This window comes from Artibeus jamaicensis, unplaced genomic scaffold, assembly GCF_021234435.1.
Source record: "Artibeus jamaicensis isolate MK-2021 breed Jamaican fruit bat unplaced genomic scaffold, CSHL_Jam_final contig_457, whole genome shotgun sequence".
In the NCBI taxonomy this organism is placed as follows: domain Eukaryota; kingdom Metazoa; phylum Chordata; class Mammalia; order Chiroptera; family Phyllostomidae; genus Artibeus; species Artibeus jamaicensis.
In genome coordinates, this window is record NW_026521840.1 from 1722848 (window position 1) to 1749756 (window position 26909).

The 26909-nt window shown below is 35.5% G+C and overlaps 1 protein-coding gene across 1 annotated transcript in view; it reads right to left on the reverse strand.

Moving 5' to 3' along the window:
• Positions 1-26909, reverse strand: part of EDA2R (ectodysplasin A2 receptor) — a 118449-nt gene that overhangs the window by 4562 nt on the left and 86978 nt on the right. The window contains exons 5-6 of the mRNA XM_037135622.2: positions 1315-1493; positions 675-760 (exon numbers count right to left, since the gene is read on the reverse strand). Coding sequence (XP_036991517.2) covers positions 675-760; positions 1315-1493 — 265 coding nt within the window. The remainder of the gene's footprint in view (positions 1-674; positions 761-1314; positions 1494-26909) is intronic.

Below are 26909 nucleotides of genomic sequence, written 5' to 3' on the forward strand. Positions count from 1 at the left end.
TTATTTCACTCAGGATAATGCTGTCCAGAATCTTTGTTCTTTAAAAGAATCTTAAGCAAATACAGAAAATGTTAAGATTTATTAATTATGGATATTAATTGCTGAGTATTTTTATTTTATATTTCTGTGTTTAAATATTTCTGCATATTTAAAATATTTTATGATTTTAAAAGATATCAATAATTTAAAAGAACACATGATCAGATATATAGATGGTAGATAGATAAAAACAATAGATGGACAGATAAGTCAATAGTGATATAGGCATGGACTAGATCCTAGTACTTCATTCAACCTTTCCTAGTCTAAAGCACTAGGGTCTCCTGTATTCCTCATATTATGATCATCATCATCCACAAGTATACACATGTTATATTTCATAAGCTGTTTCTAAATCTATTATTTCATTATACCTAGACAGCCATCCAATAAGGTATGAAAAATCATGATAGTCATGACTCATATTTTTTTCAGGTGAGAAAAATGAGGGTCAATAAATTTCAATGATTTGAAGAGGGTTACACAGATACATTGTGTAACCAAGATTCAAAATCTGATTCACTTGCCAATCTACCCTACAGGAAAGAGTATGGGCAGGTAGTAGAAGTCTTTACTACCCTATCTTATTGTCACCCAATGGGTTGGAGAATTAAAAAAGAGAACTGGATACAAACATTGAACCTCAGAAGTGGGGGTCTGTTTCGTGCACGGGATGCATTCTTGGTCCTGCAGGCCTCCAATGCGTGTCTTTTGGTAGAACCTGTGGTCAGGGCAATAAGCAATTGCAAGATGATCAAATAATCAATGCTCCTGGATTAATCCTTCCTGGGACCATAGGCAGATTTTAGAAGTCTTGCCCTCCTGGAAGCCAGTACCCACCACTATCCCTTGTGAGTTCTGTGTTTCTATGTCTGATTCTGACTCAGAGACCCAGATGCTAAACCTATTCCCCCATTTGACACACCCTGTAACCAAAAGGAGAGCTAGTATCACAAGAAAAGGGAATTATGCTTTAATACGAACTTCTTTCTAATCTCTTTTATATCTGCAGTAAGCTGTATCTTGAAGCTTGGGCCCACGTTAAGCATACTAGCATGATAATAAAGCTGTTAAACACTCATCTGTGGCTGACCATGACGTAGGCACTTTATAGGGGGATCTTGGTAGTACACTGCTTCTCCCTAGTGGGAACTTGAAGTCATCATGATATGGACAGTTAGAACATTTCAACTAGGCTCTGAGAGATAATGTTAAGGGAGAGTTCCAAGGGCTGGAGAAGGCCCAGAATGGCTTGGTTTCATACAGCAGGCTCACCTGGGTAGACAGTCCCCACAGACTGCATTAGAGGTAGCTGTGCAGTTGGCCTTCTGGACACGATTGATGACAGCACAGGTGATACAAATCTGACATCTATGATGGCCCCAGTTGCTTTTGTATCTGCGAGGAGGGCAGGCTGTGCAGTATGCATCTCCTCCCTCTCCATAACCACAATCCTGCAGAGAAATGGAAGTCACTATCATCGCTGTATAGGAACTTGGAAAGAAGATCAGCCTTGGGACAAGTGGGAATCTTACAGAGTTTACAAACAGCAAGTTACAAACACCAGTCATCAAATAAATTTACTGTATTGCAACCAGCACTGAAAATTTAAATAAGACAAAATGAAATAATAATATTAAATACTAGAGTGTGTAGCATGTATTTTTAAAAAATTTTCTTTATTTACTTTTAGAGAGAGGGGAAGGGAGGGAGAAAGAGATGTAGAGAGACATCAATGTGTGGTTGCCTCTCATGTGCTCCCTACTGGAGACCTGGCCCATAACCCAGGCATGTGCCCTGACTGGGAATCAAACAGTCAGCCCTCTGATTTGCAGGCCAGTGCTCAATTCACTGAGCCACACTAGACACGTCCAGCCCATGTTCTTAGTGTGAGATCTTTATCCCTTGTTTCCCAGTGAGTTTAGCAAAATTTATTCACAAACTATTGTGTATGTGTGGTCTAACCTGTCTGGGGGCTGCCTGAAGGAGTGATATATGGTGTTTACTTCTGTTTCACTCAATTCAGAATGCAGACTGAAAAAGGGGTGGGCATTTGTTTAAAAAATGTTATAAAGCAAACTAACAAAGCGCAGATGCCTGGGGCAACAAATAATGGGTGAAGACACACAATAGAGTGCCTAATCCTGGGAGCTAGAAATGGAGGAAATCCTTTAGAGATTTAAGACATTTAAAAGTGCCCATACATATGGGATGATTTAGAAAGGCACATGCATGCTTAAGGCAAGACATATGCTTAGAAAATATCAGACAAAACTCAAAACTTACACACTGGGCTGATCCATCGATTAAGTGCAAGTTTGGCTAAGCGTTGAAGGAGTAGTTCAGCACAGAACTAATCTAAAAAGACTGGGAAAGGTGTGTGTATCCTTTTTTTAAGTTGTCATTGTCTGATTTTTTAACTCTTGGAACTCAAGGAAATCTCTGTCAAAATATCAGCTGAACACAATCTAAAGGAACACAGACTTAAATGACCACATATGGCAGTCTTTGCAACTATAGTTTGGAAAAACACCCCAACAAATGGACTACTGAAGCGTTTAACAAATAAAGTTGTTTTAAAAACAGCTAAATGTGAGGAAGAAGGAAAATATGATTTTGAGGGTTACCATATTATAATAAAATATGACTAGTTGTCAACAACAGTAAAATCAAGGCATAAAAGGAAGCAGGATTATATGGCTCATTTGAAGAAACCAGTAAAATTGACAGAAACTGTTCCTGAGGAAGTCAAGATATTGAAATTAGTAGACAATGACTGAAAGTGCTATCTTAAATATGATAAAAGAAAAATGCAGACAAAGAACTAAAGAAAATCAAGAAATAAATGCATAAACATAATGGAAATATAAATAAAGAAGAAAATATAGAAAGAAACCAAACAGAAATACAGGAGTTGAAAAGTAAAATAACTGAAATTAAAAATTTACAGCACTGCCCTCACCAATGTGGCTCACTTGGTTGGGTGTCATCCCACAAAGCAAAAGTTTGCCTGTTCAATTCCTAGTCAGGGTACATGTCTGGGTTGCAGGTTTGGTCCCCAGTTGGAGCATGATCCCTGGTTGTGGTGTGCACAAGACGCAACTGATTGATGTTTTTCTCTCACATAGATGTTTCTCTTCCTGTCTTTCTCCCTCCCTTCCCCTGTTTATAAAATTTTTAAAAAAATCTTAAAAATTTCACTGGATTTATTCAATAGCATATCTGAGGGCAGAACAAAAAATTAGCAAACTCATTTTTTGAGGCAGGAGGCAGGAGGCAGGAAAGTTGTCAAGAGAATCAAGAAAATAGTAAATAAAGTAAATAATCTGTAAGAGACATTGTTAGGTGTATTAACTAACATACACACTGCAGGAGTTCCAGAGGAAAAAGAGAGACGCAAGAGAAGACATAATATTTGAAAAAAATAATGCCTGAAAATTTGATGAAATACATAAACACATCCACAATGCTCAATGGATTGTGGATGTGTTTATAAACACATCCTGAGTCATAGAGACCCATGCTGAGACATAAACAAAACATGGTTAACTAAAGACAAAGACAGTATCTTGAAGCAGCAAGAGAGAAACAACTTGTTAAGTATGAAGGATCCTTAATAAGATAAAAAGTCAATTTTCCTTCAGAAACTGTAGAGGCTAGAAGGCAATAAGGTACCATATTTAAGTCAAAAATATAAATTGTTAACCAAGAGTTTTATATACAGCAAAAATATCCTTTAAAAGTGAAAAAATTAAAACATTCTTAGATAAACAGAAGCTGAGGGAGTTTGATACCACTACACCTGTTCTACAAGAAATGTAAAGGCAGTTTTCTGGTTATTAATAGACAGTAACTCAAAGCTATAGAAAGAAAGAAATATCTCCAGTAATGATAAATATATGGACAAATGTATCGTTATTGTATATTTGGTTTTTAAATACAACTTTTATTTCCTATATGATTTAAAAGAGAAATAAATAATAATAGTTATAAATTTGTTATGGGGCACATAAGGATTAAGATAACAAAAAAATTGATGACAACAATAACATAAAGGTAGGTGGGACAGAACTGAATAAGAGTATAGTTTTTGTGTTATTGGAGCTGGTATTAGGTCAAACTACATTGTTAAAATTTAGGATGCTAGATGGAAACCACATGTAACCACAAAGAAAATATCTAAAATATACACAATAGAAATGATAGGGAAATTAATACTTCTCACTGCAAGATAAATCAACTAGCACAAAAAATGCAATGATGTAAAAAATAAGTGATACAAAATGGCATAAGACAAATAGTGAAATGTCAGAAGTATTTTCTTTTAGTATTATTCTTAATACCAATAGATTAAATTCTTCAAGGACAAACTGGCAGATTGAAATAAAAATATATAGCCCTGGCTGGCGTAGCTCAGTGGATTTAGAGCGGGCCTGCGAACAACACGATTTCGTTTTGATTCCCAGTCAGGTCACATGCCTGGGTTGCAGGCCACTTCCCTGCAGGAGACTCATGAGAGGGAACCATACATTGATATTTCTCTCCTTCTCTCCTTCCCTTCCCCTCTAAAGATAAATAAATAAAATCTTGAAAAAATATAATTTATTTATACCCTGTCTACAAAAAAGCCACTTTAGATCCAAAGACACAAATAGGTTGAAAGTAAAAGGATGAAAAACATATTCCATCCAAACAGTACCAAAAAGACAGCTGGGGTAGCTATACTAATGTAACACAAAATAGACTTTAAGTACAAACTTCTACAAGAGACAAAGGCAGACATTATATATTAATAAAGGGTAAATACCTCAAAAATATAAAAATACATCAACACATAAAAATACAAAATATAAAAGGGTAACTACATTAAAATATAAAAATTATATAAAAACATATACACCAGTAACAGAGCCCTCAAACCTATGAAGCAAGACTTGACAGTACTTAAGTCAGCAACAATTCTACAAACTAGTTGTAGACTTCAATATCCTACTTTCAATAACAGGTTGAATATCTACATAGCTCAACAATGATATAGAGGATTTTAAAAACACCACAAACCAACTAAACATAATTGACATATATAGAACACTATACCCAACAAAAGAAGAATATACATCCTTCTCAATTAATTGCACATAGTAATCTAGGATAGGCTATATTAGGTTACAAGTCTCAATTAATTTTACTTATTTTTCCAAGTGCAAGCATTTTTTTATTTGTCTTCTTCACTTTCTTTTTTATTGAATTTATTGGGGTGACATTCATTCACAAAATTATATATGTTTCAGGTGTACAACTCTATAATACATCATCTGTATATTGCATTGTGTGTTCACCACTCCAAGTCAAGTCTCCTTCCATCACCATTTATCCCTCCTTTACATCTTCTATCTCCCCCCAGAGCCCTTTCCCTCAGGTAGTCACCATACTATTTTGTGTTGATAAGATTTTATTTGTTTAATCTCTTTAACTTTTTGACACAACCACACAACCCCACTCTTCTCTGAAAACTGTTAGTCTGTTGTATGTATCTATGAGTCTGTCTGTATTTTATTTGTTAGTTTGAGTCTTTTTTTTTTAACATTTAAGTCTTTAATCCATTTCGAGCTTAATTTTGTGTATGGTGCAACCAGGTTGTCTAGTTTCATTTTTTTTTGCACTTATCTGCCCAATTTTCCCAACACCATTTATTGACTAGATTATCTTTACCCCACCATGGTATGTTCTTACGTCCTTTGTCAAATATTAATTGACCATAAAGGCATGGCTTTATTTCTGGGCTCTCTATTCTGTTCCATTGATCTATGTGTCTATTCTTATGCCAGTATCACACTGTTTTGATTATCATGGCCTTAGATTATAGTGTGATATCAGGTAGGGTGATTCCTCCCACTTTGTTCTTCTTTCTTAAAATTGCTGTGGCTATTTAGGGTCTCTTATGGTTCCACATAAATTTTTAGGATATTTGTTCTAGTTCTGTGAAATGTGTCATTGGTAACTTGATAGGAATAGCAATGAATCATTGCTTTGGGTGACATGGACATTTTAATGATGTTAATTCTTCCTATCCACGAACATAGTATATGCTTCCACTTATTTGTATCTTCTTCAATATCTTTAGTGTTTTATAATTTTCTAAGGAAAGATCTTTTACATCCTTGGTTATTTTATTCCTAGATATGTTATTTGTATATAATTGTAAATAGGACTGTTTTTTTTTAGTTTCCCTTTATGGTATTTAATTATTGGTGTATAAAATGCAACTGATTTTTGGATATTTATTTTGGATCTTGCTACTTTACAGATTTCATTGATCCATTCTACTAGTTTTTAGTGGAATCTTTTCAGTTTTCTATATACACTATCATGTCATTTGCAAACAATTACAGTTTTCCATTTTTCTATATGTGTGTCTTTTATTTCTTGTTCTTGTCTGACTGTTGTGACTAGGATTTCTAGTACTATGTTGAATAAGAGCAGTGAAAGAGGACATCCCTTTTTTGTTCCTATTCTTAATGGAGACACTTGTAGTTTCTGCCCATTGAGTATGATGTTGGCTGTGGGTTTGTCATATACAACATTTACTATGTTGAGAAATGTTTCTTCTATTCCCATTTTGCTGAGAGTTTTTGTCAAAAATGAGTGCTGGATTTTATCAAATGTTTTTCTATTGTTAGGATCATGTGACTTTGATCCTTCATTTTGTTTGTGTGGTGTATTATGTTTATTGATTTGAGGGTATTGTACCAAACTTGCATTCTCAGAATAAATCCCACTCAATCATAGTGTATGATCTTTTTAATGTATTGCTGGATCTGATTTGGTAACATTCTGTCGAAGATTTTAGCATGTATGTTCATTGGGGATATTGGCTACAGTTTTCTTCCTTTGTAATCTTTTTAATCAAATTTTGGAATTAGAAAAATTCCATAAAAACAGATTTGCAGTCTTCCTTCCTCTTGATTTTTTTTGGGGGGATAGTTTGAAGAGGATGCATGTTATTCTTCTGTTTGGTAAAATTTGCCTGTGAAGCCATGGAGTCCGGGACTTAGGCACTTAATTTTGAGTACTGCTTCAGTTTCATTAGTTTAGTTATTGGTCTCTTCAGGTTTTCTGATTACTCTTGATTCAGTTTTGGAAGATTGTATTTTCCTAGGAACTAATCCACTTTGCCTGGTTTTCCAATTTTTTTTTTTTTTTACATATAGTGGTTCATAGCATTTTCTTACAATCCTTTGAATTTATCTGGTGTCAGTTGTTACTTCTCTTTCATTTCATTTGAATTTTATCTATTTGTGTTCCCTCTCTCTCTCTCTGTCTTTTGATGAGTCTGGTTAAAGGTTCATTAATATTGTTGTGATTTAAAAAAAAACAGCTCTTGGTTTCATTGATATTTTATATTTTTTAAGTCTCTATATCATTTCTTTCCTTCAACTTTCTCTGGGGTTTGTTTGTTGCTCTTTTTCTAATTCTTTGAGGTATTATGTTAAATAGTTTATTTGTGAATTTTCTCGCTTCTTCAGGTATGCCTGTAATACTATAAACTTCTTTCTCAAGACTGCTTTCACTGTGTCCCATAGATTTTGGGTTGTGGTGTGTTTATTTTAACATGTTTCCAGGTTAGTTTTGATTTGTTTCTTGGTCTGATTGTTAACTCATTAATTGTTTCATAAAATGTTATTTTGCCTCTATGTGTTTATTTTTTTTTAGTTTTTAAAATTTTATTGATTTCTAGTTGCATACTGTTGTGGTTAGAGAGGATGCTTGATATAATTTCGATATTTTTGAATTTGTTAAGATGTATTTTGCATCATATCACATGATCTATCTTTGAGAATGTTCCATGTATACTTCAGAAGAATGTATATTCTGCTGCTTTGGGATAAAATGTTATGTAAATATTAATTAAATCCATCTAATCCAGTGTATCATTTGAGGTCACTGTTGCCTTGTTTTTTTCTTTTCTGAAAGATCTATCCATTCATTTTAGTATGATATTAAAATCCCCTACTATGACTGTATTGCAGTCAATTTCTCCCTTATGTCTACCAACATTTTCTTTAAGAGAGGGGACCCAATAAACCCAGAATTTATTTGTAATACATTGTGTGTTTATTCTTACATATTTAAATTTTAGTCACCTTCAAAGTACTCTCCATTTAATGCAATGCATCTATCAAGACATTTTTTCCACTGCTCAAAACAGTTTTTGAACTTGTCAATTTTGATGTCTTTTAGTGCTTCTGATGTTTTTTGTTTCATCTCCTCCACATCTGCAAAATGTTTCCCTTTGAGGATTTTTTTCATCTGAGGAAACAAAAAAAAAAAGTTGCCTGGGGCAAGATCAACTGAATAGGGAGGGTGGGGCATGAGGGTCAAAACCTGATGAACAATCAGCATGATGTGGGCAAATGTACTAATAAATCACCCATCATGAAATGGGCAAACACATTGAAAGAGTTTTAAAGAAAAAATTCACTGAAGATTAATTCAACCTCTCACAACACCAGCTACTACACTGATACAGATAATTTCCTAGAACATTCACCTAGCACAGAAGCCTTTACTACAAGGAGCCTGCCCTCCAGAAGATAATTCCTGTTTTTTTTTTAGTCCCCTTCATAAATATTTAGGTGCTCCAATATTTGGTACATATATGTTTACAAGGGTTATATCCTATTGCTGGATCAATCTGTTTAGTATTATGTAGTGACTCTCTTCATCTCTTGTTATAGCCTTTGTTTTGAAGTTTAATTTTTCTGATATAAGTATTGTTATCCCAGCTTTTTATGCTTCCATTTGCATACAATATTTTTCATCCCTTCCCTTTCAGTCTGTGTGTATTTTTTGTTCTAAGGTGGGTCTCTGATAGACAGCATATATATGGGTCCTGTTTCCTTATACATTCGACTATCCTATGTCTTTTGATTGGAGCATTTAATCCATTCACACCAAAAAAGAAAGCAATTACATTTAATGGCATCTAAAAATCCCCATGGTAATAAATACAACCAAGGGATGAGAAGATTGTGCACTGAATACAACAAAATCTCTTTGAAAGAAATTAAATATGACCTAAGTAAATGGAACAATATCCTGTGTTTGTGTATAGGTAGACTTAATATTGCTAAGATGTCAAAATTAATGAAAACACATGTAGATTCAACAGAATCTCCATAGAAATTCCATTCATGCAGAAATTGAGAATCCAAACCTTAAATTTATAGAGAATTGCACAGGGCCCCAAGTAGTCAACAAATCCTGAAAAAATTTCAAAATTTGGAGGACTCACATTTTTGTATTTCAAAAATTATCACAAAGCTATATTAGTCAAAACAGTTTGGTAGCAGTATATTGTACCTATAGAACAATGGAATAGGATAGAGTTCTGGGGTAAACCTATACATCAACGGTTAACCAATTTTTTGCAGATTCCAAGTTCATTTAATGAGATAGAACAGTCTCTTTGATAAACAGTACAGGGACAACCACATTTCTACATTCAAAATTTAGAATCAAAATAAATAAATGGCCTAATTAGAAGAGCTAGAACCATAGAAATCTTAAAAAAAAACAGAAAGAAATTTTCATGATCTTGGATTTGGCAGTGCTTTTTAGAAATGATACCAAAAGCACAAGCAACAAAAGAAAAAAAGATATATCGGAGTTCATTAAAGAACTTTTGTGCATCAAAAGACATTATTGAGAATAAAAAGATCCACAGAATGGGAGAAAATATTTGTAAATCATATACCTTATAAGTGCTTAATCCAAAATATATAAAGATCTCTTAAAACTCAAAACAAAAAGACAAACAACCCAACTAAAAATGGACAAAAAATGGAACAGAACTTTCTGTGAAGAAGATATACTAATGGCCAATAAGCACTAGAAAGGATGCTCAACATCATTAGTTATTAGGGAAATGCAAATCAAATCCAAAATAATTATGTTGCCTTTTGTGTTATTGGTGGTTTCTTTTGCTGTGCAGAAACTTTTCAGTTTGACATAGTCCCACCCATTTATTTATACTTTTACTTCTCATACCTTTGGGATAAAATTCACAAACTTCTAAGACCAAGGTCCATAGGTCTAATACCTATGGTTTCTTCTATGTAATTTTTTGTTTCAGGGCTTATATGTAGATTTTTGTCCATTTTGAGTTAATTTTTATATATGGGTAATAAAGTAGACTAATTTTATTCTCTTGCATGTGGCTTTCCAATTTTTCCAGCATCATATATTGAAGAGGATTTATTTTCTCTGTTGTATGTTTTTGGCTCCTTTGTAAAAAATAATTTTCCATATACATGTGTGTTTTTCTCTGGGCATTCAATTCTGTTCTGTTGGTCTATGTGTCTGTTTTTCTGCCAATACCATACTGTTTTTTAAATGTAATATTTATTATATTTTTTCTATTACCATTTAGTCTCTTTATACATCCCCCCAGCAATCACCACACTTTTGTCCATGTTTTTTTAAATAGTTCATTTGATATTGTAATTTTCCATTACCATTTATCTTCCTATAGGCTTTTCCACCTCCACTTACCCCACCCATCCACAGCACCACACTGTTGTATGTGTCCAGGAGTTAATTTTCTTTTTTGTTCTATCCCCCAACCATGCCAATGCTCCTCCAGAGCAGTCAGCCTGCTTTCTATGAGTCTGTCTCTGTTTTGTTAATTAGTTCAGTTTGCTCATCAAATTTCACACATGAGTAAAATAATATGGTACTTATCTTTCTCTAACTAGATTATTTCACTCAGAATAATGATCTCCAGGTCTACCCGTGCTGTGCCAAAATAAAATTTTCTTTGTTTTTATGGCTGAGTAGTTCTATTCTGTAAATATACACTTACTGTTTTGTACACTCTCTACTGATGGACCCATGGGCTGATTCTGGATCTTGGCTATTGTAAATAAAGCTGCAATGAATATATATATATATATATATATATATATATATATATATATATATATATATATTCCAGTTAATGTTTCCAGTTTCTACAAATAAATTCCCAGAAGAGGCATCAGTGGGTCATTAGGCAGTTCCAGTTTTTAATTTTTTGAGGTAACTCCACTATGTTTTCCACAGTAGTTTTATCAATCTGCATTTCCACCAACAGTACACGAGTGCTCCCTTTTCTATACATCCCCGCCAGCAGTTGGTGTTTGCTAATTTATTGATGATAGCCATTCTGACAGGCATGAGGTGATATTTCATTGTGGCATTTATTTACATTTCTCTGACAGTTCGTGACATTGAACATCTTTTCATATATTTATTGGCCATCTGTATGTCATCTCTGAAGTATCTATTCAGGTCTTTTGCCCATTTATAAATTGGATTACTTGTTTTTTAAAAATCTTTTATAAATTTTGAATATTAACCCCTTATTAGAAGTATTGTTGAATATCTTCTCCCATTCAGTGGGCTGTCTTGTCATTTTGTTGATGGTTTCTTTTGCTATAAAAAAAAATGTAGCTTGATGTAGTCCCATTTGTTTATTTTTTCTTTTGTTTCCCTTTCTTGAGGAGACATATCAGGAAAAATATTGTTATGAGAAATGTCTGAGATTTTACTGCCTATGTTTTCTCCTAGGATTTTTATGGTTTGCAGTCTAATATTTAAGTCTTTAATCCATTTTGTGTTTATTCCCTTTTAAAAATATTTTATTTATTTATTTTTACAGAGATGGGAAGGCAGGGAGAAAGAGAGGGAGATAAATGTTGATGTATGAGAGATACATCAATTGGTTGCCTCTCACTCACCCTCAACTGGACTTACAACCCAGACCTGTGCCCTGACTGGGAATTGAATTGGTGACACTTTCGTTTGCAGGCCAGTGCTCAATTTATTGAGCCACACAAGCCAGGGCTCATTTTGAGTTTATTGTGTGTGGTCTAGTTTCATTTTTTGCCCATATTTGTCCTGTATTCCCAGTACCATTTACTTAATAAACTATCTTTAGAGCATTGTGTTTTTGCCTCCTCTGTCAAATATTAGTTGACTATATGTGCAGGTTTATTTCTGGGCTCTCTATTCTTTCCCATTGATCTATATGTCTGTTTTAATGCCAGAACCATGTTGTTTTCATTACTGTGGCTTTATAGTATAGTTCCATATTAGGTAGCATGATTCCTCCAACTTTGTTGTTTCTCAGGATCACTGTTGCTGTGGGGGGCCTTTTGTGGTTCCATATAAATTTTTGGAATACTTGTTTAAGTTCTTTAAAATGTCATTGGTATCTTGATAGTAATTGAGTTGAATCTTTAAATTGCTTTACGTAGGATGAACATTAATAATATTAATTCTTACTATCCATGAATATGATATATGCTTCCACTTACTTGTATCTTCTTCAGTTTCTTTCTTCAGTGTCTTATAATTATCCAAGTACAGCTCTTTCATATTCTTGGTTAAATTTATTCCTAGGTATTTTATAACTTTGAAGCAGTTGTAAATGGGATTGTTTTGTTAAACCCCCTTTCTGATAGTTTATTATTGGCATATAAAGTCCAATTCATTTCTGGATATTAATTTTGTCTTCTGCTACCTTACTGAATTTGTTGATCAGTTCTAGTAGTTTCTTGGTGGAATCTTTAGGGTTTTCTATGTATAATATCATGTCATCTGCAAATAATGAATTTTAATTCTTCCTTTCAAACTTAGATGCCTTTTATTTCTTCTTCTTGCCTGATTGCTGTGGCTAGAACTTCCAGTACTATGTTGAATAAGAGTCGTGAAAACAGGTATCTTTTCCTTGTTCCCAATCTTTTTAAAAATTTATTTATTTATTTTTATTGATTATGCCATTACAGTTGTTCTATTCCCCCCTTCATTCCCCTCCACACTACCCCCCGTCCCTACCATTACCCCCCTTTAGTTTATGACCATGTGTCTCAAGTTCTTTAGATTGTATATTTCCCATACTATTCTTGCCCCCCATCAATTTTCTATCTACTGTCTATGCTACTCATTTTCTGTACCTTCTCTCCCCTTCTCCTCCTCCCACTCCCCTATCGCTAACCCTCCTTGAGATCTTCATTTCTATGTTTCCACTCCGGATCTAGCTGTCCTTTTAGTTTGCTTTTGTTTTAGGTGTGGTTGTTAATCACTGTGAGTTTGCTGTTCTTTCACTGTTCATGTTTTTTTAACTTCTTTTTCTTAGATAAGTCCCTTTGACATTTCATATAATAAGGGCTTGGTGATGATGAACTCCTTGAATTTGATCTTATCTAAGAAGCACTTTATCTGTCCTTCCATTCTAAATGAAATTTTTGCTGGATAGAGTAATCTTGGTTGTAGGTCTTTGGATTTCATGACTTGGAATACCTCTTTCCAGCCCCTTCTTGCCTGTAAGGTCTCTTTTGAGAAATCCACTGACAGTCTGATGGGGACTCCTTTGTAGGTGACTGTCCCCTTATCTCTTGCTGCTTCTAGGATTCTCTCCTTCATTTTAATTTTGGCTAATGTAACTATGATGTGCCTTGGTGTGTTCCTTCTTGGGTCCAACTTCTTTGGGACTCTCTGAGCTTCCTGGATTTCCTGGAAGTCTATTTCCTTTGCCAGATTGGGGAAATTCTCCTTTATTATTTGTTCAAATAAGTTTTCCACTGGTGGCTGTGCCTTTCCCCCTTCTGGTACCCCTATAATTCGGATGTTGGAACGTTTAAAGATGTCCTGGAGGTTCCTAAGCCTCTCCTCATTTCTTTGAATTCTTGCTTCTTGACTCTTTTCTGTTTGGACATTATTTGCTTTCTTCTGGTCCACTCCATTGATTTGAGTCCCAGTTTCCTTTTCATCACTGTTGGTTTCCTGTGCAATTCCATTCATTTCAATTAGTTTTGCCTTCATATGTTTGTCTAATTTGTGGCTATAATCAACCAGTTCTGTGAGGATCCTGATCACCAGTGTTTTAAACTGTGCGTCTGAGAGTTTTGCTATTTCTTCATTGCTTAGATTTATAGGTTCTGGGGCTTTGAGATCTTCTTGAGCCATTTTTGGTCTGGTCTCACCCGTTAAGTATGAGGAGCGGAGCCTTGGACTCTCAGGTCGCTAGGTTGTGACACTATATGTGGGAGTGTGGTCAGAGCAGGGAAATGGCGACCTCCTCTGCTGTTTTGTGCTGCTGGGTGAAGAGCAGAGGCTTTGGTGGTTCACCAGGGTGGGGCCACTGAGGTCGCTGGGTTATGACGCTGTATGTGGAGGCGGGGTCAGAGCGGGGAAATGGGGGCCCCCTGTGCTCCTGCTCGCTGTGGGGCCTGCTCAGTCCCGTAGTCTCACCACCCACTCCCTTGCTTATTTATCTGCGCAGGAAAGCGTGACCACAGTCAATCCACAGCCCTGCTCCCTCGCTGTTTCCTGCAGTCGCTCACTGAATCGCTTACTAGGTCCAACCCTGCGCCTGGATTCCGTGCGCCCGAGTCCGTCTGACGGAGTTTTTCTGTGCAACCCCGCTCCGACAGCTGCTGGTTTTGCCCCTCTTACCGGTCAGGCTGAAGAATTTGTTGTTATCAGACTTCCGAAAAGTTCAATTTTCTGTGTTCAGGCTGTGTTTTCTATTGCTAATATTTAGTTGTCTCTAAACTTGGTTATGAGAGAAGGCACAGCGTCTCCACCTATGCCTCCATCTTGGCGGAAGTTCCCTTGTTCCCAATCTTAAGGAGAATGTTTTTAGTTTTTGCCCATTGAATATAATGTTGGCAGTGGGTTTGTCATATATGGCCTTTATTACATTGAGTTATGTTCTCTCTATTCCTACTTTGCTGTGACCTTTTATAATAAATGGGTGTTAGATTTTATTCAATGCTTTTTTGTGTATATTGATATGATCATGTTGTTTTTATCTTTCATTTTATGTGGTGTTATCACATTTATCGATTTGCAGATATTGTATCAATCTTGCATCCTTGGAATAAATCCCACTTGATCTTGGTTTATAATCTTTTTGATGTATTGCTATATTCAGTTTGCTAATACTTTATTCAGAATTTTAGTATCTATGCTCATCAGGGATTAGCCTGTAATTTTCTTTCTCTGTAGTGTCTTTATCTGGTTTTGGAATTAAGATAATGTTGTCCTTGTAAAATGAGCATGGGAGTCTAACTTCCTCTTGAATTTTTTGGAACAGTATGAGAAGGAGTGGTTTTAGTTCTTCTCAGGATGTCTGGTAAAATTCACCTGTGAAGCCATCCTGTCCAGTGCCTTTGTTTGTTTGGAAATTTTTGATTACTGCTTTAACTTCACTAGTTATAATCTGTGTATTGAGATTTTCTGATTCTTACTGATTTAATTTTGGAAGATTTTTTGTTTCTAGGAATTTATCAATTTTTTGACATATAGTTACTTTTTTGTAATATTTTCTTACAATTCTTTGTATTTCTTTGGTGTTAGTTATTCCTTGTTTTTATTTTCTGATTTTATTTGTTTGAGTCCTCTCTCTCTCTCTCTTTTTTTTTTGATGAGTCTGGTTAAAAGTTCATCAATCTTGCTTATCTTTTCAAAGAACCAGCTGGTGGTTTCATTATCTTTTGTAGTTTTTTAGACTCCATTTAATTTTGATCTTTATTATTTCCTTTATTGTACTCAGTTTGGACTTTTTTTTTTCAAGTTTCTTTTAGTGTAAACTTAGATTGTTTATTTGATCCTTTTTTTTTTCTTGAGATAGGCCTGTAATGCTATGAATTTCACTCTTTGGACACTTTCCCTGTGTCCCAGAGATTTGGGGTTGTTGTGTTCTCATTTTCATTTGTTTCAAGGTATTTTTTTATTTCTTCCTGGATCTTATTGTTAACTCATTCTTTGTTTAATAATACATTATTTAGCTTCTATGTGCTGGTGTATTTTTTAGTTTTCTTCTTGTGATCGATATCTACTTTCATAGCATTATGGTCAAAGAAGATGTTTGATATGATTTCAATATTCTTAAATTTATTGAGACTTGATTTGTGTCCTAACATGTGGCCTATCATAGAAAATGTTCCATGAGCACTTGAAAAGTATATACATTTTGCTGCTTTAGGGTGCAATGCTCTAAAGATATCAGTCAAAGTCATTTGATGTAGTATGCCATTTAAGGCCATTTTCTACTTTTTTATTTTTTTCTTTGAAGATATAGCCATTGATGTCAATGGGGTGTTAAAATATCCTATGACTGTATTTCTGTCAATCTCTCCTTTTAGGGCCAACAAGATTTTCTTTACATATTTGGTTACTCCTCTGTTGTGTGCATAAATTTTTAAATATTTTATTGATTATGCTATTACAGTTGTCTTGATTTTTCTCCTTCCCCCCTCTACCCTGTACCACCTACTCTATCAAGCAATCCCCCCACCTTTGTTCATGTCCATAGGTCATGTGTGTAAGTTTGTTGGCTACTACATTTTCTATACTATCCTTTTCAACCCATGGCTATTCTGTAACTACCTATTTGTACTTCTTAATCCCTTCACCTCTACACCCATTCTCCTCCACCCCCCCACCCCCCACCCCCGCCAATCTGGAAACCATCTGTTAACTAACTTCTTTTATCTTCTGCTTTTAAGATTCTCTCTTTACCTTTAACTTTTGGTCTTTTAATTATGATGTGTCTTGGAGTGAGCCTCTTTGCATACATCTACTTTGGGACTATCTGTGCTTCCTGAACTTGCATGTTTATTTCCTTCACCAAATTAAGGAAGTTTTCTTTCATTATTTTTTCAGGTAGACTTCCAATTTCTTGCTATTTCTCTTCTCCTTCTGGCACCCTTATTATGTGAATGTTGGACCTCTTGAAGTTGTTCCAGAGGCTGCTTATACTATCTTAATTTTTTTATTCTTTTTTCTTCTTATTGTTCTCTGTGGTTGTTTTTGCTTCCTTATGTTCCAAATCATTGATTTGATTTTTGGTTTCATCCACTTCACTGTTGTTTCCCTGTAAATTGTTCTTTATTTCAATTCGTGTATTCTTTGTTTATGATTGGACCTTTTTTGTGCTGCTGAGGTCCTTACTAAGTTCCTTGGGCATCCTTATAGCCAGTGTTTTGAACTCTGCACCTGAAAGATTGCTTGCCTCCATTTCATGTAGCTGTTCCTGTGGAGAATTCTCTTGTTCTTTGATTTGGGGATTCTTTCTTTGTCTTCACATTTTGGCTACCTCTTTCTGTTTATATCTATGTATCATGTAGATCTGCAAAGATGCTGGTGCAGGAGTATGTCAGATGCTGTTTGTGGCTAGCCCTGGGTAACCCATTTCGAGCTATTAGGCATCAGAGCTTGTAGCTCCCTCTGCTGGGCTTGGGTGTGTGTGGAAAGAGCCAAACTGCACAGCAGGACTGACTTTCTCCAGCACCTGGCCTGGTGGAGGGCCAGCTAATGTATCAAAATACCTAGAGATCTGTTTCCACTTGCAGGATGCCTGTTAGACCAAGTCACTGAAAGAGCCTTCAGCTGTACTCCTCAGGAGTACTTAAGCTCCACAAGGTGGGGCAAGAGGGATTCCTGTGGTTGGGACTATTGCTTCCCCTCAGACTGATGCCATATGGAGGTGTATGCTCTGCCAGAGAAAGATGGCTTCTGCAGTATGTGGTGCAACTGAACACAGTGATTCTGGAGACTGAACCTTCAGCTCTGCCTCCAGAGCCACCAACCCCAGAATCTCTCACCTGACTCTGCTCTGGAAGGGCAGTCTTCTCTGTCCTTCCTCCATCAGCTTCCAGGGTAAATGGCTACAAACGAAATTTTTGTCTTGGTCCTTTAAGAGAGTGGCTGCATCTCTAGCTGCCTTTCACTGGTGGACCAAAACCCACATTATGAAACTGGTTATTTTTCATAGCCGAATGTTACATGGGCACCTTTTAACCTTCTGGTACTCTAGGATGAAGAGCCAAACTTGGGGCTTAGACCTCACACTTCTTGGGGAACTCCTTAGCCACTGAAATATCCCTGTGGAACTTCGGCTGCCTTTTGTGAGAGTCCAGCTGGCTCTCTTGCACCTCCTCACTTCCTATTAGTTTTGATGTAGTGATGCTGTTTCTTCTGCAAGACCTTGGTTATAAGACTTCTTTCCAGCTAGTCTCCAGTTGGTGATTCAGGATGATTTTTCTATAATTTAGTTGTAATTCTAGTTAGTGTAGCTTCCACCTACTCCTCTGCCATCTTGGAGCCCCAATACCATGCTGTTTTGGTTATTGTTGCTTTGTAGTATAATTTGAAGTTAGGAACTTTAATACTTCTGGCTTCATTTGTGATATGTCAAAAAATTAAGCATGGGGGGGTGGAAATGGGAGAAAGGTGGGGAGCAAGGGGCGGGGGAGGCTGGGATGGGAGAAATAGACAAAAAACTGTACTTGAAAAATAACTAATTAAAATTAAAAAAAATTAAGCATGGAGTTACCATATGACCAGCAGCCCCTCTTCTGATTATCTTTCAAAAAAATAGAAACATTTATTTGCAAAGATATATGCATCCTTATGTTCATTGCAGCATTATTTATAGTGGCCAAGACATGAAAACAACTGGTGTCCTTTAATAGATGATTGGATAAAGAAGATGTGGTACATCTATACAATGGATACTACTCAGCCACAGGCAAAGATGAAATACTGTCACTCTGGGCAACATGGATGGACCTTGAGAATATCATGCTAAGTAAAGTAAATCAGATAGAAAAAGTTAAGAACCATGTGCTTTCACTTATATATGAAATATAAAATTGAAAGCAAGAAATAAACAAGGAATACAAACAAAAACAACAGGCATAGAAAGACGAATACCACATGATTTTACCTATATGTGGAATCTAATGGACAAAATAAGGAAACAAACAAAATAGAAACAGATTCATAGATACAGAGAACAGACTGAGAGTTCTCAGGGGGAGGATTGTGGGAGACTGGGTGAAATGGGTGAAGGGATTAGGAAAAAAAACCTCTAGACACAGACAATGGTATGGAGATTGCCAGAGGGAAAGTGGGTGGGGGTAGGTAGAAGAGGTTATAGGGGTGCAAATGATGTTGGAAGGAAACTTGTCTTGGGTGGAGAAATAAAATATAAAGATGATGTATTATAGAACTGTACACTTGAAACCCAGGTAATTTTTGTTAACCAATTTTACCCCAGTAAATTCAATGAAAATGAAAAATATAAATAAAAATAAAATAAATGATATAAATAAAAATAGAAATATTAATTACCACTTTAAAAAAGAATGCTATAAAAAACACTACAAATAAATCAAGATGGAATCTTTAAAAAATGTTCATGTACCCTGCAGGAAGTCAAGAAAAGACAAACAGATTAACAAAAAACAAATAAAATAATAAAGTAGCAGAAATAACCTGTAATATATCAATATTTACCTTTAAATATAGAAGGTCTATATATACAATTAAAAGCAGAGATTTGCATATTGGATAAAATAAACAGCAAAAAGTTGTCCTCACTAATAATCACTTGAATAAATGGATTAATCATTTCTTTAAAAAATTAAAAAGGAACAAATTATCATGAAAATATTATATTGAGAATCATCTTTCCCAATCAGGAGGCAATGGCAACTCTCCCAAATAATCAAAGTCCTCAAAAATTTTTTTAAAAAAATTGTTTATTTAGTTTTAGAGAGGAGAAGGGAGGGAGAAATATATGGAGAGAAACATCAATGTGTGGTTGTCCCTCATGTGCACCCTGCTGAGTACATGGCCCACAACCCAGAAAAGGGCTCTGACTGGGAATTAAACCAGTGACCCTTTGGTTTGGAGGCCAACACTCAATCCACTCAGCTACACCAACCAGGGAAAATTCTTTTGCTAGTAACCAGTCTCTAACCAGAAAAATATTGATCTTCTTAGTTAATTTTACCAAGTTAGCACAATTGTGGCACAAATTTTGATGTCTATAGTGCTATGAGTATTTATTTATAATAAAAATATTAATTTATAAAACATAAAAGTGTATTTAACTCAAACTACAATAAAAATATTTTATCCTGGGAATGTAAGATATTTTAACTTTTGGAATGTAGTAATATATGTCATTTAATTAATATGCCAAATGGAAAATTTATTAAATGGTCAAAAATGATAAAATGAAACAAAATTCAAAACTATTTCTGATTTTTAAAATTCTTATACATTATATAAATTATATAAAATCTACTCTCGCCCTGCTGGCTTAGCTCAGTGGATTGAGCACAGGCCTGAGAACCAAAGCATCGCAGTTCCATTCCCAGTCAGGGCACATGCCTGGGTTATAGGCCACTTCCCAGCAGGGGACGTACAAGAGGCAACCATACATTAATATTTCTGTCCCTCTCTCCTTCCCTTCCCCTCTGAAGATAAATAAATAAATCTTAAAAAAATAAAAATAAATAAAATATACTTTTTATTCTGTTTCATGTCTGTCTACCCAGATGCCTTAAATGGGTCACAAATAAACAATAAAAACTGAGAACAGCAACTAATCAGAAACAGTTCACAAAGTTGAAAACACAAGTAGACAAATACAAAAATGTTGAGATTTTTTTCTATCAAAAAGTTGAAAAAATTCATGAAGTCTTCATCAATTAGTAATTTAATTTTGAAGCATAAAATTAACAGGTGACAAAAACATGCATTATTCATGCGTGGTTAGGGTTCTGGGATTTAAGAGTTCTATGCACTCTTGAAAATAAATGTAATTGCAATGGAAATTAGTAAAAAATCAGAAGTGTTATCTGCTAATGTATTTTAAGAATCCTAAAACTGTATGCATTATTTAGCTTGGTTTATTCTTCTAGAAATATGTCGAGGAAATATTATTGATTTTTCTGTAAAGAATTATTTACATTGATATTTACAATTCACATAAGTGTACTTTATTGTTTTCTCTTATTTGCCTTTCAAAAACTTTTCATTGTTGTTCAATTACAGTTTTCTGCCTTCCCTCTACCCCTACCCACCACCCTAGCCCTCCCCACCTCCTTCCCCCTTCTCACCCTGCCTAGTTATTGTCCATATGTCCTTTAAATTTGTTCTTGTAAACCCTTCACCCTTTCTCCCCCATTATCCTCTCCCCTCTGATCACTGTCAGCCTGTTCTCAACTTCAATGTCTTTGGCTATAGTTTGCTTGCTTGTTCGTTGTGTTGTTTAAGTTCCTATTATTGGTGAGATCATATAGTATTTGTCTTTCACCACCTGGCTTATTTCACTCAGCATAATGCTCTCCAGTTCCATCCATGCTGTTGTAGAAGGTAGGAGCTCCTTTTTTCTTTCTGCTGCATAGTATTCCATTGTGTAAATGTACCATAGTTTTTGGATCCATTCATTTACCAATGGGCACCTAGGTTGCTTCCAACACTTGGCTATTGTAAATTGTGCTGCTATGAACATTGGGGTGCACAGGTTCTTCTGGATTGGTGTTTCAGGGTTCTTAGGATATAATCCTAACAGTGGAATTGCTGGGTCAAAAGGCAGTTCTATCTTTAGTTTTCTGAGGAAATTCCATACTGTTAACCACTGTGGTGCAACCATATGAGTGTATGTTAAAGCCAAATAAAAGAGACTACAAAAAACAAGACTGTGTCAAATGCTGTTAGCTGGTTATTCAAAAGTCATCACCCATTTTTTTTCTTACTAACAGAGCATTGATTTCATTCTGGGTATCAAGATAACCAACCTCAAGAACTGATTCCTGATTGTTTTTAGTCAATCATGGAAATTCCAGTTCTGTTTGGCAGGTATTCATATACTAGTGTCCCTTGCAGGGTAAAGATACTAACAGAACTCAGTTCTGGCCAATAAGATATAAATGGAAATCTTCTAGAAGCTCGTAGAAAAACCCTTATCCTCTAATATAAGTCAAGCTACTTTCTCCCTGCGTGTTCTTCCTGACTTTGACTATGATATGAAGATGTAATGCTTGGAGGTGTAGCAACCAAGAGGTCACAAGCATGAGTACAAAACAGCAAAGTGCTCAATATTAAGGATAAAAAGAGCCTGGGTCCCTCACAAAGTTGTTGACCTGCCCAACCAACCACAAAGCTCCCTGTCTTTAAACTTCTTTATATAAATAAATGTGCTATGGTTCAAGCTGTTAAGTTTTATGTTACTTTTAACTTTGTACATTCTAATTGAGTCAGCAATGAACTAATTTGACCCCAGCAAACTCGGGACTCAAATCCATGTGTATCTGGCTTATGTTTGTTTTTTATATTTCATATTTATTTGGAGCAAGTCATGTATCCTCTTTGAGTCTTAGTCTCGTTATCTAAAACCTGTGAGGTTAATAATACCTCCTTGATAGGACTGAGAGCTAAATGAAATAATGCACATTAAAGCTTATTAGAAGGTACAGATTGTATGTAAGTATAACCTGTTTATATATAAAGATTTTGCAGGGGCATAATGCAATTTATTCATTTTCTTTGAGCTTTCTAGTGGTGCAGAGAAAAATGGCAACCAGAGAGTTGCTTAAACAAATGTACATTTCATCATGGACCACTTTTTGTGAGCTTGATAATAGCAGTTTGACAGATAAAAATTTTTCTCCCTTGGAGAAGTTCAGGTAGCTTTATAGGTAATGACCATGTACATGACAGAAACATTTATAAGAGATTGTTCTTATGGAGGTTAGATAATTTTTATCACAAAGATCAATGTAATATTGAAAATAGATTTTGTCAGAGATCCAAAAATGGCTGAGGAATAGATGGAAGTTATATTCACATCCCCTCAAGACCAAACTGTGAATACAACAGAAAAATCAACCTAACTGGTCAAGTGAAGACTAGCTGGACAGAAGTCTTATAACCAAGAATTTACAGAAGAAGCCATATTAAGATCAAAATCTATGGGACACAGTGAAATAATTCCTAAGGGAAAAAAATCATAGCATTAGAGGTCTATGTCAAGAAACAAAATTAAAAAAAATCTCTAACAATCTAACTTTAAACCTAAAGGAACTAGAAAAAGAACAACAAAGCCCAGAGTAAAAGAAAGGAAATAATAAAGATCAGAGCAGAAATAAACAAAATAGTGTCAAACAAAGCAAAACAAAACATGAGGGGGCACACAGGGTGGAGGGGAATGAAGGGGGGAAGGGGACAACTGTAATGGCATAATCAATAAAATACATTATTAAAAACGAAAGAAAAAAAAGGCTGGAAAAAAAAAGATTCCAACAAAAAAACTACTAGGACTGATAAATTCAGTAAAGTAGCAGGATACAAAAGAAATACCCAGAATTTGGTTGCATTTTTATTTTTATTGTTTATGCTGTTATAGTTGCTCCCACTTTTTTCCCTTTCCCTACCTCTACCCAGCCCCACCTTCTTCCTACCCCAAGTCAATCCCTATATTATTGTCCATGTCCATGGATTGTGCATACATGTTCTTTGGTTAATCACTTCACCATCTTTTAACTCTACACCCCCACCTCTCTGGCAGTTATCAGTCTGTCTTATGTAGTTAAGCTTCTGTTACTATTTTGTTCTATGGTTTGTTGTGTTCATTAGTTTCCACATATAAGTGAGATCGTGTGGTATTTTCCTTTCACTGACTAGCTTAATCATTTAGCATAATTTTCTCCAAGCCATCCATGTTGTTGCAAAATGTAAGAATTTCTTATTTTTTACTGCTACATAATATTCCATTGTGTAAATGCACCACAGCTTTTTAATTCACTCATCCTTTGATGGGTGCTTATGCTGTTTGCAAAGCTTGACTATTGTAAATAGTCCAACAGCACTATTGTAAATAGTGCTGTGATAAACATAGGGATGCATGTATTTTTCTATATTGGTATTTCAGGATCCTTGGAGTATACTCCCAGAAGTGGAATTGCTGTGTTAAAATGGAGTTCTATTTTTAATTTTTTAAGGCTGCACAGTGGCTGCACTAGACTATATGCCCACAGTGTTTTCCACAGTGGCTGTACTAGACTGTATGCCCACCAATAGTGCATTAGGGTTCCCTTTTCTCCACAACCTTGCTAACACCTGTTGTTTGTTGATTTATTGATGGTAGTCATTCTGAGAGTTGAGAGGTGATATCTCAGTGTGGTTTTAATTTGCATTTTTCTGATGATTAGTGATGTTGAGCATGTTTTCATATGTCTGTGAACTGTCTGTACGTCCTCTTTGGAGAAGTGTCTATTCAGGTCTTTTGCCCATTTCTTAATTAGGTTGTTTGTCTTCACAACATTGAGTTGTATTATTTCTTTGTATACTTTGGAGATTAAACCCTTTTCAGATGTATCATTGGTAAAACGTTCTCCCATACAGTGGGTTCCCTATTTGTCTTGCTCTACAGATGCTTTTTAAAAGATTTTATTTATTTATTTTTAGAGAGACGGGAAGGGAGGGAGAAAGAGAGGGAAAGAAACATTGATGTGCAAAAGAAACATCAACTGGTTGCCTGTTGCACACCCTCAACCAGGGACCTGGCTCATAACCCAGGCATGTGCCCTGACAAGGAATCAAAGTGGTGACCCTTTGGTTTGCAGGAAAATCCACTGAGCCACACCAGTCAGGGAAGAGAAACTTAATTTGATGTAGTCCTATTATAGTTTTGGAAGTCCTAGCCACAGGGGTCAGAGAAGAAGAAATAAAAGGTATCCAAATTGGAAAGGAGGAGGTAAAGCTGTCATTATTCAAAGATGACATGATATTGTACATAGCACACCTTAGGAACTCCCCCCCAAATTTACCAGTCCTAATAAATGAATTTTGCAAAGTAGCAGGATATATATTTAATACCCAGAAATTGATGGCATTTTTATACACCAGTAAGGAGAAACTAAGAAAACAATTTCATTTATTATTGCAACAAAAAATAAAGTACCTAGGAGTTAATTTAACCAAGGAGGTAAAAGACCTGTACTCTGAAAACCATGGGCCACTGAAGAAAGAAATTGAGTAAGATACAAATAAGTGGAAGCATATACTATGTTAACGGATTGGAAGAATGAAAATCCTTAAAAAGGCTATTTCACTCAAAGCAACCTATACATTCAATACAATTCTTATTAAAATACCACAGAATAAATATTCCAAAAATGTATGCAGAACCAAAAATGACATCAAAGAGCCTCAGCAATCTTACAAAAGAAGAACAAAGCTGAAGGTAACATAACTCCTGATATTAAACTATATCATCAGATATGCCCAGAAAATGCCCAGTCATTATTAATATATAATGAGAATGGTTTGCATACTATCAGTGTAACCTGGCAGCCAAGGAGAATAGACTGGAATGCACATGCATGAACACTGACAAATTCACTGTACTAGTCAGTGAGGGCATTAGGTGCCATTGAGTGAGCGTGTGAACGCTGTGGCTGTGTCATACAAAATCACTGAGCAAGTAGAGCAATGAATCTGCACGAAATTTTTGCTTTAAGCTTGATAATTCCTTTGTGGAAACTATTCAGCTGGTTCAGAAGGCTGTAGCTATGGGCAACTGGTCATTGCAGTTTCATCACGACAATGCACCCACTCATGCATCACATCTCTGCCCCCTGAAGCCCAGTTTCAGCACCCTGCAAATTCTGCTTTTCCCAAGACTAAAATCACTTTTGGAAGGAAGAGATTTCAGACTATTGATGAGATTCAGGAAAATACAACAGGACAGCTGATGGTAATTGGGAAAGAATTGTGTGAGGTCCCAAGGTGCCTATCTTGAAGGCGACTGAGGCATCATTGTCCTATGTACAATGTTTCTTCTATCTTTTATCTTTTTTTCAACAAATGTCTCAATTGTTCATACTGCACGGCTGGAAACCTTCCAGACAGACCTTATATAAGGCTACTGTAATAAAAAGAACCTGGTACTGGCACAAGAATAGATGTACAGATAAAATGGTATAGAACAGAGAGCACAGGAATAAACCCATGTCCATATGAGCAATTGATATTTGACAAACATGGCAAGACCACACAATGGAGCAAAGACAGTCTCTTCAATAAATGGCGTTGGGAAACTGGACTAGTACATTCAAAGAAATGAAACTAGACCAGCAACTTACACCATACGAAAAAATAAACTCAAAGTGGATAAAAGACTTAAATGTAAATCACAAAACCATAAAAATCCTAGAAGAAAAGGATTTTACTTCTAGAATTTTCCTAGAAGAATAAGAGTAATATCTCAAATATTGAATGTACAAGTATTTTTGCCAATATATCTCCTAAGACACTGGAAACAAAGCAGAAAATAAACAAGTAGTTATATTTTATACTAAAAAATGAACTATCAGAAAGGCAAAATAAGAAAACCATCCCATTTACAATTGCATCAAAGAAAGTACAATTAAGCCCTGGCTGGTGTGGCTCAGTTGATTGTAGCATTGTCTCATAGCCAAAAGGTTGTGGGTTCCATTCCCAGTCAGGTCACATACCTGGATTGTGGGTTTGGTCCCAGTCCAGGCATGTAAGATCCCCGGTCCAGGTGTGAATGAGAAGGCAACCAATTACTGTTTCTCTCTTGCATCAGTTTCTTTCTCTCTCCCTTCCTCTCTCTCTAAGGAAAAAATAAACAAATAAATGTCCTTTGGTGAAGATAAATAAAATAAAAGAAAATGCCTAGGAATAAATTTAACCAAAGATGTAAAAAACCCTGTACTTGAGCCCTTGGCTCTTTTGGCTCAGTGCATTGAGTGCTGATTTGCAAAGCAAAAGGCTGCTGGTTTGATTCCCTTTGGGACACATGCCTTGGTTGCAGGCCAGTTCCTCAGTTGGGGGTGTGCAATAGGCAACTCATTAGTGTTTATCTTTGCACATCAATGTTTCTCTCCCTCTTTTTCCCTCTCTTCCTCTCTTTCTGAAAATAAATAAATAAAATCTTTTCAAAAAGACCTGTACTTGAGAAATTGTAAGACTCTGAAGAAATTGAAAATGATACCAAT